General features: G+C 44.7%; 22 protein-coding genes and 1 pseudogene across 23 annotated transcripts in view; all 23 read right to left on the bottom strand.

Moving 5' to 3' along the window:
• Pcdhgc3 (protocadherin gamma subfamily C, 3) overlaps window positions 1-8,070 on the bottom strand; it is a 35,464-nt gene extending 27,394 nt beyond the window's left edge. Inside the window, exon 1 of the mRNA NM_033581.3 lies at window positions 5,503-8,070. Within this exon, the coding sequence (NP_291059.1) occupies window positions 5,503-7,932 (2,430 nt within the window). The 5' untranslated portion in view covers window positions 7,933-8,070. The remainder of the gene's footprint in view (window positions 1-5,502) is intronic.
• The window catches only part of Gm37013 (predicted gene, 37013), an 889,226-nt gene that overhangs the window by 27,394 nt on the left and 845,401 nt on the right, over window positions 1-16,431 (bottom strand). The gene's annotated exons all lie outside the window — the stretch shown is intronic.
• Window positions 1-16,431, bottom strand: part of Gm38666 (predicted gene, 38666) — an 874,243-nt gene that overhangs the window by 27,394 nt on the left and 830,418 nt on the right. The gene's annotated exons all lie outside the window — the stretch shown is intronic.
• Gm38667 (predicted gene, 38667) overlaps window positions 1-16,431 on the bottom strand; it is an 868,072-nt gene that overhangs the window by 27,394 nt on the left and 824,247 nt on the right. The gene's annotated exons all lie outside the window — the stretch shown is intronic.
• Pcdhga1 (protocadherin gamma subfamily A, 1) overlaps window positions 1-16,431 on the bottom strand; it is a 180,096-nt gene that overhangs the window by 27,391 nt on the left and 136,274 nt on the right. The gene's annotated exons all lie outside the window — the stretch shown is intronic.
• Pcdhga2 (protocadherin gamma subfamily A, 2) overlaps window positions 1-16,431 on the bottom strand; it is a 172,944-nt gene that overhangs the window by 27,391 nt on the left and 129,122 nt on the right. The window lies entirely within an intron of this gene.
• Pcdhga3 (protocadherin gamma subfamily A, 3) overlaps window positions 1-16,431 on the bottom strand; it is a 167,539-nt gene that overhangs the window by 27,394 nt on the left and 123,714 nt on the right. The gene's annotated exons all lie outside the window — the stretch shown is intronic.
• Pcdhgb1 (protocadherin gamma subfamily B, 1) overlaps window positions 1-16,431 on the bottom strand; it is a 161,599-nt gene that overhangs the window by 27,391 nt on the left and 117,777 nt on the right. The gene's annotated exons all lie outside the window — the stretch shown is intronic.
• Window positions 1-16,431, bottom strand: part of Pcdhga4 (protocadherin gamma subfamily A, 4) — a 156,634-nt gene that overhangs the window by 27,391 nt on the left and 112,812 nt on the right. The gene's annotated exons all lie outside the window — the stretch shown is intronic.
• The window catches only part of Pcdhgb2 (protocadherin gamma subfamily B, 2), a 152,014-nt gene that overhangs the window by 27,393 nt on the left and 108,190 nt on the right, over window positions 1-16,431 (bottom strand). The gene's annotated exons all lie outside the window — the stretch shown is intronic.
• Pcdhga5 (protocadherin gamma subfamily A, 5) overlaps window positions 1-16,431 on the bottom strand; it is a 147,496-nt gene that overhangs the window by 27,391 nt on the left and 103,674 nt on the right. The gene's annotated exons all lie outside the window — the stretch shown is intronic.
• The window catches only part of Pcdhga6 (protocadherin gamma subfamily A, 6), a 134,770-nt gene that overhangs the window by 27,391 nt on the left and 90,948 nt on the right, over window positions 1-16,431 (bottom strand). The gene's annotated exons all lie outside the window — the stretch shown is intronic.
• The window catches only part of Pcdhga7 (protocadherin gamma subfamily A, 7), a 127,040-nt gene that overhangs the window by 27,394 nt on the left and 83,215 nt on the right, over window positions 1-16,431 (bottom strand). The gene's annotated exons all lie outside the window — the stretch shown is intronic.
• Window positions 1-16,431, bottom strand: part of Pcdhgb4 (protocadherin gamma subfamily B, 4) — a 121,495-nt gene that overhangs the window by 27,391 nt on the left and 77,673 nt on the right. The window lies entirely within an intron of this gene.
• Window positions 1-16,431, bottom strand: part of Pcdhga8 (protocadherin gamma subfamily A, 8) — a 116,168-nt gene that overhangs the window by 27,394 nt on the left and 72,343 nt on the right. The gene's annotated exons all lie outside the window — the stretch shown is intronic.
• Pcdhgb5 (protocadherin gamma subfamily B, 5) overlaps window positions 1-16,431 on the bottom strand; it is a 110,900-nt gene that overhangs the window by 27,391 nt on the left and 67,078 nt on the right. The gene's annotated exons all lie outside the window — the stretch shown is intronic.
• The window catches only part of Pcdhga9 (protocadherin gamma subfamily A, 9), a 104,928-nt gene that overhangs the window by 27,384 nt on the left and 61,113 nt on the right, over window positions 1-16,431 (bottom strand). The window lies entirely within an intron of this gene.
• Pcdhgb6 (protocadherin gamma subfamily B, 6) overlaps window positions 1-16,431 on the bottom strand; it is a 99,780-nt gene that overhangs the window by 27,394 nt on the left and 55,955 nt on the right. The window lies entirely within an intron of this gene.
• Window positions 1-16,431, bottom strand: part of Pcdhga10 (protocadherin gamma subfamily A, 10) — a 94,855-nt gene that overhangs the window by 27,391 nt on the left and 51,033 nt on the right. The gene's annotated exons all lie outside the window — the stretch shown is intronic.
• Pcdhgb7 (protocadherin gamma subfamily B, 7) overlaps window positions 1-16,431 on the bottom strand; it is a 90,252-nt gene that overhangs the window by 27,391 nt on the left and 46,430 nt on the right. The gene's annotated exons all lie outside the window — the stretch shown is intronic.
• Pcdhga11 (protocadherin gamma subfamily A, 11) overlaps window positions 1-16,431 on the bottom strand; it is an 86,101-nt gene that overhangs the window by 27,394 nt on the left and 42,276 nt on the right. The window lies entirely within an intron of this gene.
• Window positions 1-16,431, bottom strand: part of Pcdhgb8 (protocadherin gamma subfamily B, 8) — a 78,689-nt pseudogene that overhangs the window by 26,010 nt on the left and 36,248 nt on the right. The window lies entirely within an intron of this gene.
• Window positions 1-16,431, bottom strand: part of Pcdhga12 (protocadherin gamma subfamily A, 12) — a 76,294-nt gene that overhangs the window by 27,394 nt on the left and 32,469 nt on the right. The gene's annotated exons all lie outside the window — the stretch shown is intronic.

Genomic DNA, 16,431 nt, shown 5'->3' with positions numbered 1-16,431 from the left:
GCCTTTCACTTAGCCCCAGGGGACCTCTTGTAGCTGCGGACTTAATCTCACCCCACCCCCACCCCTCATTCAGACCTCTTAGCAGCCTGCCTACTAACTTGCCCAAGCGCAGGAACAGCGCATGCTTTGCACCATAGGTGCCTGAAAGCTGTACCTCTGACAGTAAACACACAGCGAAAGAAAATCTCAGACAGAGCTAAGTGTGAGCTATGGTAATTCATCCAAATCCTTGCCTAGATTACCAACAGCTACCAAAACCAGAAGCAGATCAAGTGTTCTTGTCCTTATGTTTTTTTTTTTTTCTTTCACTGTGCTGAGGTCAGCACCCAACATGAAACTCTCATAGGGAGAGATGTGACAATTCTGTGTTCTTATGTAAAGGCAAAACAAGCTCCTCCACCAAAAATACAAAACCACAAACAACAAAGCTGACATATATACCTCCACCATGGGAACAGTGGTGAGGACTCAGCCTGCTCTACCAAGTGTTGCTGACAGAACCCATGACCTCAGTTGCCTAGGTGTGGGGTGGGGAGGGGGTGGGGGAGGAGTTCCCGCCTTTAATGTTTTCCCATCCCTGTTTCTTAGATCAACCAACAAGCCTGGAGACCCTATGCAGCCATTTCCTCCAATCTGCACTGCCTCTGTGCATCTCCCAATGATCTCATCCATTTCTTGTATGGCTGCCAGAGTAACCGCCAAAACAAGAAAAATACTGATGGCATCTTGTGTGTGTGTGTGTTTGTGGTGTGTGGTATGTATGTGTTTGTGTGTATGTGTGTGTGTGTGTGTGGGTGCCTGTGGCTGTGGTCTATGTGTAGTGTGTGTGCATGTGTGTAAGGGACTGTGTGTTTGTGGTTTGAGGTGTGCATGTGGTGTATGTTTTGTGTGTGCATGTGGAGTATGTATGTGCATATGTGTATGTGGTGTATGTGAACATGTGGAAAGTATGTGTGTTTGTACTGTGTATGTGGTGTGTGGGTATGTGTGGAGTCTGTGTGTGAGTGTGTGAGGTGTGTGTATGTGTGTGTGGGGGAGTGTGGTATATGTGTGGGGGAGGAGTGTGGTATATGTGAGGTGTGTGTGTGTGTGTGTGCGTGCACCCATGTGGAGTGTGTGTGTGGTGTGCGTGTGTCTGCATGTGAGTGTGTGGTGTATGTATGTCTGTTAGGTGTTTGGGGTGTGTGTATGTGTGCATGTGTTATTTGTGTGTGTAATGTTGTGTAGTATGTGTCTGTGTGTGAGTGAGTGAGTGTGTCAGTCTGTGTGGTAGTGTGGTATGTGTGGTGTGTGTGTGCACCCATGTGGAATGTGTGTGTGTGTATATGTGCGGTGTGGTGTGCATGTTTGTCTCTGTGTGCTGTGCATGTGTGTGGTGTATGTGTGTCTGTGGGGTATATGGGGTGTGTGTATGTATGCATGTGGTATGTATGTAATGTTGTATGGTATGTTTCTATGTGTGTGGTGTGTGTGAGTGTGTCAGTATGTGTGTGTGTGGTGTGCATGTCTCTGTGTGTGCATGTGGAGTGTGTGAGTGTGTCAGTATGTATGTGTGTGTGTGCATGTGGAGTGTGTGTGTGTGTGTAGGGGTGGCCTCATTCGAGGTCAGCCTTGAAGAAGCAGTCATTCTGAAATGATTATTTTATATGGGATTAGAAAATAAAACAACCACCACCACCATTGTGACATGACCCACAGGTCATTCAGGATCTAAATGATTATTATCCAGACAGACTGTTATATACACACTTCAGCTTCTGCAATAATGAATTACCTTTATCCCTCTGCATGGAATTCCCTACCAAGTCCCTCCTTGGCCCCTTTTCCAATCTGGCCATTTAAACTTTACTCTTCATTCAAGCCATCACCACCACCTCCATGATCTTGTCTTCCCCAGGCTGACTTAGGTGTGTCTTACCCTTTGCCTCCACTGTTGCGTGTAGAAGACAGAACACCATCCACCTTCCTCCCTTCTTTTAGACAAGATTTGTGGTGGACAGTTTTATGTCAATTTGACACAATTTAGAACCATCTGAGAGGCAGGATCTTCAAATAAGAAAATGCCTACTTAAGATCAGGCTGTAGGCAAGCCTGCAGGGCATTATCTTAATTAGTGATTGATGAAGAAGGGTCAGGCCATTGTGGGTGGTGGTCCTGGGTTCTATAAGAAAGCAGGCTGGGCAAAGCCATGGGGAACAAGCCAGAAGCAGTATCCCTCTATGGCTTTTGCATCAGCTCCTGCCTCTAAGTTCCTGCCCTGCTTGAGTGCCTGCCCTCACTGCTTTTGATGATGAACTGTTATACGGAAGTGTGAATGAAATAAACCTCTTCCTCCCCAAGTTGCTTTTGGTCATGGTGCGTCATCACAGCAATAGAAACTCTTACTAAGACAAGGTTTTACTATGTAGTCCTGGTTGGCCTTGAACTCAGAGACCTGTCTCCCAACAACTGCTGCAATTAAAGGTGCATACAACCATGTCTGAATTCATTATCTTTTTTTCTTTTTTTTGTTATGTCTGTTGCCTCTGGTATCCTGTGTATCATAAAAGAAGATTGTCTTTTCATTCTTTATAGTGTCTAGCACATGGGGACACTAATATACTATGAATATCCATATCATTTATTACTTCAACAAATACTGGTTAAAGATTTACAAAGTAGGTTTTATATTTATGTCTTGACTAAGGGAAAAAAACTTATTTAAAGCTGAAAGAGCAACATATGTATACGGTATTGCAAGTTCACACTAAAACAAACATAGTCTGCTTACTAGAATTGGAGCATCATAAAGCCCTAATTCCACATGTCCTTGATTTGTTCTTTAATGCCAGGTGTGTGATTCTTCCATTTCTAGGTTGTTCTTTTGTTTGAGGCAGAGTGTCACTATGTAGGCTTTCCTGGAACTCATAGTGGTCCACTAGTCTTGCTTTGAACTTATAGCTATCCACCTGCATCTGGACAGCTTCCAAGTGCTGGGATTAAAAGTGTGTGTCATCATGCCTGGTTCTACCTCGAGTTTGTTTTGTTTTGTTTTAGTTTAGTTTTTAGAGATCGTATTTATGAGTGTCTTGTATGTGCTTGCATGAGTTAATACACACCACATGTGTGCAGGTGCTCAAGGGTGTCAGATGCCTTGGAAATGCAGTTATGGGAAGCTGTTAGCTGTCTAATGTGTGAGTGGGGAGTGGGATCCAAGCCTGAGTCCTATGAAAAAGCGGCAAGTGCTCTTAAATCTCAGAGCCATTTCTTAAGCCCCTTTACTTCTAGGTTTAAAAAATTTTATATATTATTATATTATATAATATATAATATTTATATAATACATAACACAAATATATTATAAATATATAACATATAAAATATATTATATTTATTGAAATATAATTGAAATATGCAGTTCACCTATTTGAAGTGTACAATTTAATGGCTTTTTGTATATCCCTCTATACTAACTTGATGGGACTATTGCCACAGTTTAATTCTAAAATATATTTGTGTCACCCTAAAGAGCTTTATTGCTCAGTTCCTATTGCTCAGTTCTACTTTCAAAGACTAAGCCAGGCATAATCCAGCACACTTATCATACCAGTACTTGGAAGGTGGAAACAAAAGGATCAGATCAGTCTGGGCTACGACAGACAGACAGACAGACAGACAGACAGACAGACAGACAGACACATGATTGAGAAGAGCAGCCTAGAAGCTAGTGATTTAGGAAGATTGTTTCTTTTGGTGACTGAAATGCCACAGTATGCCTTACATACAATGCCCTTCTAAAATTGATCCATGCAATATTTAAACATTTAAAGCTGGAAAGTGACTTGGTAGTATTTTTGTTTTTATTGGCTTTTGGCTTCTGGTTCTGTGAACACCAGACCGATCATGACCCTCTGTTTCATACAATAAATGATGGGCAAGCAGGTTCTAGGGCAAACTTGAGATGTTGTCTGTGCTTCAAACTTTATGAAAGTCTCCTGGGTGGTTTTAAGGGGTACCTGAGTTTGAGAACATTGCCCTTGGCTGCCCGAGGAGTAGCTTTTCTGTATGCTATCGCCCTTCCTCAGCTTCTTCTTTGCCAGTTTAGGCTGTCTTCATATTTGCTCAATTCCAAAGAGAGTTCAAGCTTTTGGACAAAGAAGTACTAGTGGTAATCTCAATAGTAATAACTAGTAATGTTTAACCATCATGACAATCAGGGACATGCAGAATGGCACCAATGGGTCCAACAAAGCCCATGTTGTTTCCTCTTGGCATGCAAGAGGCTTAGAAAGGAGACTGAGTAGCATGTGGTCAAAAACTCAGTTGGTGAGAATCCTCATTTGTTTAACTGCCAAACCCAAGAATTGCCAGCAATAGCAAGGCAGTGGTGACACATGCCTTTTATCCCAGCAGAGGCAGGCAGATCTCTGAGTTCAAAGCCAGCCTGGTCTATAGAGTGAGCTTCAGGTTAGCCAGGGCTACACAGAAAATCACCAAACCAAACCAAACCAAACCAAACCAAACCAAACCACACCACAGAATTTCCAGCAATAACCAACTTAGCTACCAGATAACAGAGGTTCTCTTACAATTCAGACTGTGTGCAGCCTGTCTCAATAGGAAGCCTTCATAGTCACCAGTATTCCACCATGCATGAAAGAATGCTTTACCTTTCTAAGGAAATCAATGAATCTCCCTTTCCTTGTAGGTCCACACCCAGCAAAGCACAGTGCTGGAAAAAGATCAGGAACACTAGAGACTTTTCCACTTTTAATATGAAATTTTATCTTCATAATTGAAATTATTAGTTTTGAGTATTATAGTTAAATATTTGTCTTTATATAAGATATTTGGTAACATGCCCACTATTTCAAGTGCTGGACTTGAAATAAATTTAAAGAATGACTAGAGCTTTATAAATTATCTGAGAGCGAGGTACAAGATTGTGCAGGCTAATGAAGGTTGTTAAAAGAGTGTTAGTTTTAGAGGCAGGTGGATCTCTGAGTCTGAGGCCAGCCTGGCCTACATAGTGAGTTCCAGGACAGCCTCAAACAGCCAAACAACTCCTACAACACATTAGTTTTAATATAGAAGCTGTAGCAGGCACTTGAAAGGTGGCTAGACAAGGTAGTTTTTCTACTGACACTAGTTAGAGGTGTCCAGGAGCTCATTTCCAAAGCAAACCCTATCAAGCTAAGCTCTGAGTGCTGAGATCAAGTGCCCTTAGCATGGCTGGTTAGTTGTGATGGCAAAAGGGTGCTGAGGGTGTGAACTGAGTTCACAAATGTGTCAAGCAAGTATCACCATCTTGACATAGGACCACAAAGCACAGTCTAGTCAGCCACTTCCCCCTAAAGGCACTGTTTGATCTAGGAAGGATAGGTGAAAGTCTAGAAGCACGCACAGAAAAACATCACTATCGTTCAAAACAACAGTAACAACAAAACAGACCCATACCTCTGTGAAGGAGGTACAGGAATCACAAGCATTAAAGCATTTCAGAGATGACTTGCTAACACTTACCTGTCCAGGGGGGGCGCTCTCTGCACCCAACACCTGTCTATAGAACACAGGATCACAACTTCGCAGCGTGTTCTGGCGGCTGGCCAGTGGGCTGGCAGCACCAGGCTTCTTCAGCAGTGGGTCGCTGCGGCGAGAGTCCGTGGTGAGGTACACCTGATGGTACAGGTGCGGTGGCATTAGGCCTCCTCGCACCGCGTCTGCGTGCAAGGAGGGCCCTGGGGTTCGGTACAGGGAGCTCACTGGAGCTCGGTAGAGGTCCCTAGACCGCTTCCACTTGTAAACTTTGAATATGATCACTCCCAACACTGTGACTGCGAATCCCACAGAGACCAAGATTAGAGAAAGAAGTAGATAAAAGGTGAGATTTTTGTTCTGTTCTCGGGGAGCTGAGCCAGAAGGGAACTCGGCCCGGGCTTCCGGAGACTCCTCAGTTACTGACACAGTCAGGGTGGCGGTGGTGGAGAGCAAAGGTTCTCCACTGTCTGAGATCAAGACTGTGAGAATCTGCCTTGGTGAATCTGTGTCCTGGATTGGGCGGGCAGTGCTGATCTGACCCGTGTGAAGCCCCACGGCAAAAAGGCTCTGGTTGGGGGCTCCCAAGAGGCTGTAGGAGAGCCAAGCATTGTGCCCTGCATCTGCGTCCCAGCCTACCACCCGTGAGACCACGTGGCCCGCAGCTGTACCTCGAGGCAGCATCTCCACCGAACTCTGGCCAGGCCGGGGATACAGGACCTGGGGGGCGTTGTCATTGCGGTCAGTAACAAATACGTTCACGCTGATGTTGGTGGCTAAGACTGGGGTACCTCCGTCGTTTATATGAGCTGTTAGTTGGAACTCTCTCTGATCCTCATAGTCCAGGGGTACTAAGGTAGTCAAGACTCCATTGTCACGATTTATTGTGAAATAGCGACTCACGAGCCCAGTTTCCGCTCCTGGTTCCAAGAGAAAGAAGGAAAGGCGGGCATTGGGCGGGGCGTCGGGGTCCCAGACACTTAGGTTTAATATAGGAACGCCGGGTAGGTTATTTTCCTCAACATAAACGTCGTAGGAGGATTGGGACGACTGAGGAGGATTGTCGTTGATGTCGGACACTTGGACCTTCACTGTTGTAAGAGCTGAGAGAGAGGGGATTCCCGAGTCTCGAGCTGTGATGCTGAGATTGTATTCTGGCATGGTCTCACGATCCAGGGCTGCACTGGTTTTCAAAGTGAAGTAATTCTTGAGGGAAGAAGTCAGGCTAAAGGGGAGACCGGGTGGAACCTCGCAGGTCACCAACCCGTTCTCTCCAGCATCCAGATCAGTCACACTGAGCAAAGCAATGACAGTCCCCAGAGGAGCATCCTCAGGGACAGGGCTGTATACAGAGGTGACTGTGATTTCCGGGGCATTGTCATTTACGTCTACAACCTCTACAAGTACTTTGCAATGCGCTCCTTCGGGATTGGCACCTTTGTCTTTGGCCTGGATGTAAATCTCATGGAGTTTGGTGTCTTCGAAGTCCAGGCGACCCTTGATTGTCAGCACCCCGGTTACGAGGTCTAAAGCGAATAGTTCCCGCACCCCAGCACGATTGTGGCTGCCGAAGGAGTAAACGATTTCTCCGTTGAGGCCCTCATCCAGGTCAGTTGCAAGAACCTGGGCGACGCGCGTGCCTGGGGGTGCATCCTCCCGGACGCGCGCCCGATACAAAGACTGATTGAAGGCAGGCGCATTGTCATTCGCGTCCAGCACTGTGATACGAATTGGAAGGGTGGCGGAGCGAGCTGGGGTTCCTCCATCCAGCGCGGTCAGTACCAACTGGACACTTGGCTCCCGTTCCCAATCTAGGGCGCGCTCCAGGACCAGCTCCGCATATTTCGTGCCGTCTTCTCGAGTCTGCACGCGGAGCGCAAAGTACTCATTGTGGCTCAGCTCATAGGTTTGTAAAGAGTTGCTCCCCACATCGGGATCGTGCGCGCTCTCGAGCGGAAAGCGCGTCCCCGGCGCCAAGGCCTCGCTAATCTCCAATTTCATTTCCCCGGTGGGGAAAGAGGGATTGTTGTCGTTGATGTCCTGGACCACCACTTCCGCGCTGAACAGCTCCAGCGGGTTCTCTACCACCAACTCCAGAGTTACAGTGCAGGAGGGCAGCGTCCCGCACAGCTCCTCTCGGTCCAGTCGATCGTTGACGAACATCTCTCCAGTCTCCCAGTTCACCTCAAAGAACCTACGGCTAGCTCCGGACACCACCCGGAGCCGGCGGGCCGACAGACTGCCGAGATCCAAACCAAGATCCGTGACCACGTTACCCACGGGGAACCCCCTCTCTCTCTCCTCCAGGATCTCATAGTGAATGATGGTGGAAGCCTCGGTTAAGGCAGCTAGCAGAAGCAAAACTCCCACCGTTCTCCAGGGGCTTACCAGTCCGCTGCTCCGGGCCTCTGCGACCATCTCACTCAAAAGCAGCTCCTCTTGCCGGGGTCCAGGTGGTCCCGGAGGTCTGGCAGAGAAACTTTCAGCGGGTTAGCGCTTGGGCGCTGGGCGCCGAGTCCGACATGGCTTTCTGGGCGCCGCTGATTTGTTCGCCCGCTGTTCAGTCTCTGCCTCATCCCGGGGCGCCGAAAGGGGACGGGCCCGGGCCAGATCTCCAGCATCTTCATTGGCCGACAGCGGCACACAGAGTCCCAGCCAATAACTGCACGAAGAATGCGCTAGCGCCGGGTTCTTTGAGCAGGACACGCGCTCGCGCCAGGAACTTCACTTTGCTCTGGCTGCTTTCCAGAGTTTCCTGTCCAGCGCTCAGCCAGCGCCAGGGGAGCAAACTCAATCTGCGGGCGGATCTGCCCACCTCCCGCCCCAGCCAGGCCCATTAAACACTTTAATCGTTATCTTTGATCGCAAGAAAGGGGAACGATCCAAGCCGAATACAACACAGCGTCGACTGGCAAAACGAGAGCAAATTGGGTCTGTTGGAGGGCAGAGGAAGCGGCGGACTCTGCGGGGAAGGAGGAATGAGTATTTCTGGGGAGATTTATATTATCACTTTTATGGGCCGTGCGATATATGTAGCTTACAGGTAGATTCTGACTTTGAGTGTATGATGGTTTATTCTCCAGCATACGTCCGTCCCCTCCCCCAAACCCCACAGTTTTATCTTTTTCCAAATGGAGGCTAGAATTCATTACTTTCTCAGTAGAACAAATCAAGAGTACTGCTATCTGTTTGTCTTAACTCTGTTTTGAGATTTTAAAAATAAAATTAAGAAATTAAATCCTTCAAAATTGGATGTCATTGTTGTTTTCAAGGATGCTTTTTAAGGAACAAAAGGCAACGTGAAATTTCCCTATCTGTCTTTTTTTTTTTTTTCCCAACCGTGTAATAGTAATTGGTTTAAACACGATCTCTCAAATACTCTGTTCCGGGATTAATCATTTTCCAAAGGTTCTGGGTTCATGTTACATTGCTAATAAAGAAATCTCCCTCAGAGAGAGAAGGGGAGGGGGCAGGCCTTATGGTACCCAGGACCTCCCATCAAGTGATGTAGCAACACTCTATAGACGCACTAGAGAAACACAAAGCTTTAGTCACAGAATAAGGAGTTCTACATTTAGAATTGTACACACTAACCTCCATCCCCAAAAGCAGTGGTTAGAATAAGGAACTGGAGTTAGCTATGAAATGATGCTGAGTTTGGCTGTATGTTTTGGACAAGAAATTAACCCGAGGGCTTCTAGAATCCCACCCGGTTCATAAGCAGATAAAAGTGCTTGGTACAAAGTAAGCCTCAATTAATGGTGAAAAGCAATCCATTCGGTGCTACGTGTGAAGTGTTAGGAGCCTCACACTCTTTCTAAGTAAGTGCCTTGTCCGTTCTGACCTGTAACTAAGTCTTAATCACATACAGTGCGGGAGATGCCCAGAAACAGGATTCCCCCCTTCCCCCCCCCCCCCCCCCGTGAAATGAAAAGCCTCAGTACTAGCCCTATGCTCCACCCCACCCCACGCCACAGTTCTAAAGTCAGAGGAGGTAGCACATGCTTGTGGTCCTGCGGCAGGGTGAGCTCCAGACTGGGCCCCCCCTCCAAAAGAAAAAAATAAAAACTAAAGCAAACTCGGTGTAAAATACTTCGATGATGATTGGCTAGACTACCAAGAGTTGTGATCTGCATCAAGGAGGTGGATATATCAGAATTTAGATTCTGGAATACAGTCCAGCTACTTGCTACTAAGTGTGCGAACCAGTGTCATAGGCAGGCACGACTTGTCAGCAGTGAAGAATTTGCACTTTACCAAAATACCTGGCTGGCGAGAAGACACATTAAAGTTTAATAAGAGCTAAATTTGGTGGATTACTCAGAGATGTGCCGATTTAACTTTTTTTTTTTTTTTTTTTTGGTCTGTTCACTATCACCAAAGTTACAATTTAGATTCTGAAAGCTTGAAAGTTTTGAGGGGAGGGGATTGGGGACTGAATCCAAGGTCTTAAGCATGTTAAACAAAACAAGTGTTTAATGTCTGGGTTACACATTCCCACACACAGAAAACCAGCTTTTAAAAATGTAGGCCGTTCTCCTTAATAGTAAGGCCCATAGCTCTAAGACCTTCTCATAAACCAGCAGACGTCCCCCGAGATTCCTTCTCCACAGTGGGTGGGATAAGATTCCCCAATATCCAATTAGGTCATGCATTTCTCTCAGGTACTCCTTGATAGCACAGCATGGTGTTTCTCTTGAAATACAATAGCAGACCCTTTGTATGGAGTCCACATCCTCACTCACACAGGCCTCCATTTTCCCAGCCTCTACTCCACTGCAGAACTTTCAATGTGGTCATTATCCAAGGAAGACCCTTTGTGCCCCAAGGCCTTCATCTAGGCTATTTTTCTCCCAGCAAAGTGTCTTTTCCTTTTGCTTGCTTATATTCCAAACCTTTTCTATCTCAACAAACACAATACCAACCAACTGAATAGGGGCCTAGCCCAGTTGGTAAAGTATACCAGGCCCTGGGTTTGATACGCAGTACCAAAGAAGTCTGGGCATGGTAGTATGTGTAGCTCCTGGAGAGTGAAAGCAGGCAGGTCAAGACTTTATTGTTAGCTACAAAGAATTTGAGGCTAACCTGAGCGATATGAGACTCTATCTCAAAACAACATACAACAACAATTTAAGGTTTCAGTTAAAAGCAGGATCCATTGTTTTTGCCTCTTGGGACACCTATCACAACTTACGATTTTATTGATTTTTATTGGTTATACTAATCACACAGGTAAGGGGCCCCGCTGTGACATTTCTATACATGCCCGTGATGGGCATTTATCACGTTTCCCCTACTAACCTTTATCCTTTCCTCCCATTGCTTCCACCTACCTCCCCAACAACCCTCCCTTCATTATTATATCCTCTCCTCTCACTCCAACTCCAGATTCCACTTCCGAGAGAAAACATGTTTACAAAGTTGGTTTACTCCACCTAAGCAGAAATAATAGGAAGAACTGACAGATTAGATTGCATTAAATTATTTTCTAAACATGTATACCTATCCCATACAAAAAAAAAAAAATGAAAAGGAGAAGAAATCACTAGGACAGGAATGGTACCATTTCTGATGATGGTATGCATTCTCTCCACACCCTGTCACATAAGTACTGTATGTGTGTATGCTGTGCATGTGTGCACACGTGTTCATAGTGAGGATTTAAATGGTTCATTTACACATGCTAAGCACATACCGTGCCACCCAACTACACCCCAATGCTTTCCCCCTATTATTATTAGTGTTAGGAATCAAGCCCGGAGCCTTGTGGCAGACAAGCACAAGCACAGGAATAATTTAGTAACCTGAGATTCTAGTTGGCTATGATGTGCACACAACCATCTTTAATAATAATGTGCTTGGCAGCCGGAGACCTTTACCTGCATACATTAAGCACATACACATCTCTCTGAATAGCAACTTAGTCCCAACATAGAACCTCCATCTGCATCGAGCTGCACGCACCCCTCCCCCATTCTGAACAATGGAGTAAAACTTTCCTCCTCTTAAAGACCATCAGACTTAGATTCTCTTCCGTTGTACTCCACGTTTCTCATGGTGCATGAATGGAAAGGCTGACTCCTCCTAAACTGTTTCGAGGTGTGTGTGCAACAAGGCAAAACTGTGTTCCTAAGTGAACTTTATTAGGGATGCTTCCCTATTTAACACATTACCCCTGTGCATAACCAGGCAGGCACATAATTAAAATCAGATGCATTATAGGAAGGGACATACACAATAAAAATGGTCATGACCTAATCCATCAATCAAAACAGAGAACCATCCAAACTATGCCCTTAGCAACAAGCTCCTCCTACCGCAGGAAAAGAAGCCCCGGGCAATAACCTGATGCCCTTGGGTACCTCCATTGTGATAGCTGGCTGTCAATCTTGATAATATAAGATTTTCTCATCTGTACTATTCCTTTGCTTTTGAATAAAGTTTCCTGGCTACTTTGCAGCCTGTGTGGGTTTTTTATTTTATTCTTGAATAAGAGGCAAAAACCCTGGAACCCCCCAGCTCAGACCCTAACTACTGGTAACAGTATCAGCACAGGAGCTGGCCAAATGCTCTGCTTCTGAGTCCACAATACCAGGCCCTAAATACTTTAAAAAAATACTTGTTTATTTTTATTTTATATGCATGAATACTTTTGGCTGCATGCATGTACACTATGTGTGTGCTTACTGCCTTTAGAGTCCAGAAGAAGTCACTGGGCCCTCTGAACTAGTGTTACAGGTGGGTGTGAACTGCCATGTAAGGGCTAGGATCCAAACTCGGGTTCTCTGCAAGAACAGTGGGTGCTTTTAACTTCTGAGTCATCTCTAGAGACTCCCCAGGTACTTCTAAATGTAATAGCTTTCATATTAATGTCATAGTGACCAGCTGTAACATAACCAAGGAGTACAGACCTATACACACATCCGAGTGCAGTCATTTTCTCTAGAGAGCCCCTGTCCTCAGTGCTGGAGGCTGACATATCATCAGGATTTTCTAACCTCTGTGTTTTATCATTTCTGCTTTGTAATTTCAAGATATCTTGTGATCGATGAGATACAGCAAAAATAATTTAAAACAGGAAGTACAGTAGACAGTGAGGCTTCGGCATCAAAAAGAATCAGCTTCCAATTCTGGATGTTACCTTGTAGTTACTTAACTATGCAAAGTTTATTGGTTTTATTTTCAATATATTTTATTTTATTTTATTTTTTGGTTTTTCGAGACAAGAATTTCTCTGTGCAGTCCTGGTTGTTCTGGAACTCGCTCTGTAGACCAGGCTGGCCTCGGACTCAGAAATCCACCTGCCTCTGCCTCCCAAGTGCTGGGATTAAAGGCGTGCGCCACCACTGCCCGGCTAATATATTTTATTCTTATGGAGCTGGGGATTGACTGTATAGGGCTTTGAACATGCTAGTGAAGAACTGTTCCTCTGAGCTACAAAGGCACAATTTTTTTTATTTTTAACTTCTATTCTCTTTCTTTGTGAACTAGAAATAATAGTGTCAGCTGTATAACTACAGGGACCTGAATCAACTTCAGATCTTTTCAGTAACCATACTTGGTTACTTACATGGTATTTTAGAACTCACACACAGCTCAAGGATATTTTAACGGATTCATTCAACCAATACCTTACTACCCTCACCCCCAAATTTTCCCTCCTACTTGTACAGTTTTTGCCCTACTTTCAACCTCCAGGAACCCCATATCCACTCTCTGTCTTTGTGGCTTTTGCCTTTTTTAAGAAAAAGGAGATTAAACCCAGGGGCCTGCTAAGCTAGTGCTCTATCCCTGAGCTACACCTTTGGTTCCATGGTTTTGATTTCATAGGATTTCTGTTAAAAAGGAATAGCAGACAGCCATTGCAGTGCATTGACCTCCAGAGAGAAAGAGAGAGCCCTGGAAAATTGAGCTTCACGGAGGACAGACAAATAGAAGTGGAGCGTCCTGGGCATTGGTGACGTCACAAAGAAAAGAGGCGAGGTGGGGCAGAGCGCCTGCGGCTTTTATGAAAGGCGGCTGTTTAGCTGAACGGAAATGTGCTACAGGAAAGATGAAAGCTTCACACAGAGAAAGGGGAGCCGTCCCAGACAAAAAAATAGCAGGAAAAGGAGGACAAGGAAGATGAAGGAATGGGAGATGGATACGATTAGATGTGGTCCCAGCACCGTGTTATTCTTGTTTGTTTGTTTCTTGTGTACAATGCTACCCCTCCCCCCTCTGCTGGATGCAACTCCACTTTAAAAAATTCATTATTATTATTATTATTATTATTATTATTATTATTATTGTTATTGATACAGGGTTTCTCTGTGTATCTCTGGCTGTCCTGGAATTCACTTTACCGACCAGGCTGGCTCCACCTCACTGATCCACCTGTGTGTCTGCCTTCCCACTGCTGGGATTAAAGGTGTGTGCCACCATTTCCCATCTAACCCAACCTTTTTAAAGAAAAGAATCTGAAGTATGAAACTGTGTCAAATTTGTTTCTAAACTGAAATCTCCCCACCTCCTCTTGAGACAAGGTCTCAGGATGCAGTTTTTATTGGCCTGGAACTCACTATGTAGACCAGGTTGGTCTCAAAGTCACAGAGACTGAAAAGGCATGAGGCCTGCAGTGTGTGTGTGTGTGTGTGTGTGTGTGTGTGTGTGTGTGTGTGTTTCCAATACCTCTAGCCTTCACAGTAACCATTTAGTTTGCCTGCTATTGGGGTTGCAAATTGACATAAGAATTTAAAGCTGCCGAAATTACACGGGGATGGTACTTTTCAGTGTTCCCTGATGATGCTCATATAAAGTAATTGTTCTGCTAGGCGATGCCACTTTGTTAATTGAAAAATACAAACAAACAAAAAAAAAAACCAATGTCAGCATCAGCTGTTTTGTTGATATTCTGAATGTTTCCAGGCACACACACACACACATATATATGTATATGTATGTGTGTGTGTGTACATGTGTATATATATTATCGTAAGGAAAGGAAGAATGAAAATATGTACTCTTCTGTATCCAGTTTCTTGAGCATATTGTCAGCTCCAGTGTTGATTTCACCCTCGGTTCTATTCTTCCTCTAATTTTTCTCACCTAGCAAGTGGTACTTCGTGTGGGGTTAGAAATTTAGAAGCCATATTTTAGCATCTTCTGCATCACCACATCTAGTTTATTACCAATCTATACCAATGCTGCTATGTGTGTATGTGTGTTCTTGTGTGAGAGCTCATGTGTATGTGTCCATATGTGTGTGTGTTTTGTTTCACTGTCCTAGATATTGAATTCAAGGCCTTATGCATGCTAAGCAAGTATTCTATCACTAATGGAATGCCAGTCCCAAGAGTGTACTACCACATTTGGCTTTCAAAGTGTACTTTGTTTTTAAATTTTGACATTTATTTTTATTTTATGTGTATGGATATTTGTCTGCATGTATGTCTGTGTACCCAAGGAGGCCAGAAAAAGATACTGGATCCCCTGAAAGTGCCATTACAGACAATTGCTAACCACTGTGTGAGTTGGGAATTGAACCCAGGACCTCTGGAAGAGCAACCACTGAGCTGTCTCTCCAGGCCCACAAGGAACATTTTTAAAACTACCAATCATTTCCTCTGTCAGCTGCAATCATTTCACTCAAAGCCCCTTTAGATACTAGGAAACTTTCCTTTCTGATATCTTCACTCTTGTCTTCCATCTCACATACAAAAACCTGGGACTTCCTCCAGACATGTGCATTAAAAATATGCACCCTCCTTGCTAAACAATGCTTGACACTAAAGCTGACTATATAATTGCCTGCGCTAACGTAAAAGAAAATTAAGGAGCTTGTGGAATTATTATGACAACAGGGAATTAACCCTGGGCTGGGGCCTTTCAAGTGTGGGTTCCTTCCTAATGTAGAGCTCTGTGTGACTTAATGGGCCCCACCCATGACAATGCCTCTGCCCGAACAGCATGCTAAGGTCAAATGAGGAGATGATTTGAGGAGAATCACAATAAAAATAGATAATCGTATTACCAAACAAACATGTATCCCAGTTTACACAGTGGGGAGGTTCAAGGATTTGGTAGAAAATCTGAATGATTTAGCTTTAATATTTACCTCAAGCTTACCTGAATATTTTAGATGCTTTGATTTGAAAAGATAATCTGTAAATTTAAGTAAATTTGTAATATCTCATTCTGTCTACTGGCAGAACAAAAAGAGATTTCATAACTATTGTGGGGATAGGAGAGAGGTCAGAGGTCAGGAGCATGAGGACAAGGGCTTGGATCCTAGCCCCACCCCCTCCATTGTGGCCATAGCCACCTGCAATGAGCTCCAGGTGATCCATGGCCTCTGGCCCCACGAGAACCTGAATTCATGTGCATGTGCCATACATCACATGCATGCACACGAGCACACACACACACACACACACACACACACACACACACACACACACACACACCTAAATAGAAGCAACAATAATGGTTTTAGAAGTCAAAGGGTTTGTGTTTGCTTGCTTGTTTTGAAGCAGATTTCATGTGCCCTAGGCTGATCTGGAACTCACTCTATAGCTGCAGATAACCTTGAGTTGTTTTGTTTTTCAAGACAGGGTTTCTCTGTATAGCCCTGGCTGTCCTGGAACTCACTCTGTAGACCAGGCTGGCCTTGAACTCAGAGACCTGCCTCCCTCTGCTTCCCAAGTGCTGGGATGAAAAGTGTGTACCACCCCGCTCCACAGACCTTGGGTTCTTGATCCTCCTCCCTATATGGTCTGAGTAATTCACTTCATTGTGTAGACCAGGCTGGCCTCAGCCTCAGAAATCCCTCTGCCTCTGCCTCCCAAGTGCTGGGATTAAAGGTGTGTGCCTGGCTGAAAATTGCTATTTTATAATTTGCAGCATTTTTATTTTATAATCATTTATGTGTGGTTTTGT

Source organism: Mus musculus, chromosome 18 (genome assembly GCF_000001635.26).
Source record: "Mus musculus strain C57BL/6J chromosome 18, GRCm38.p6 C57BL/6J".
Classification (NCBI taxonomy): domain Eukaryota; kingdom Metazoa; phylum Chordata; class Mammalia; order Rodentia; family Muridae; genus Mus; species Mus musculus.
The sequence above is the reverse complement of the archived record's forward strand: the minus strand, read 5'-3'. Positions and strand labels throughout refer to the sequence as shown.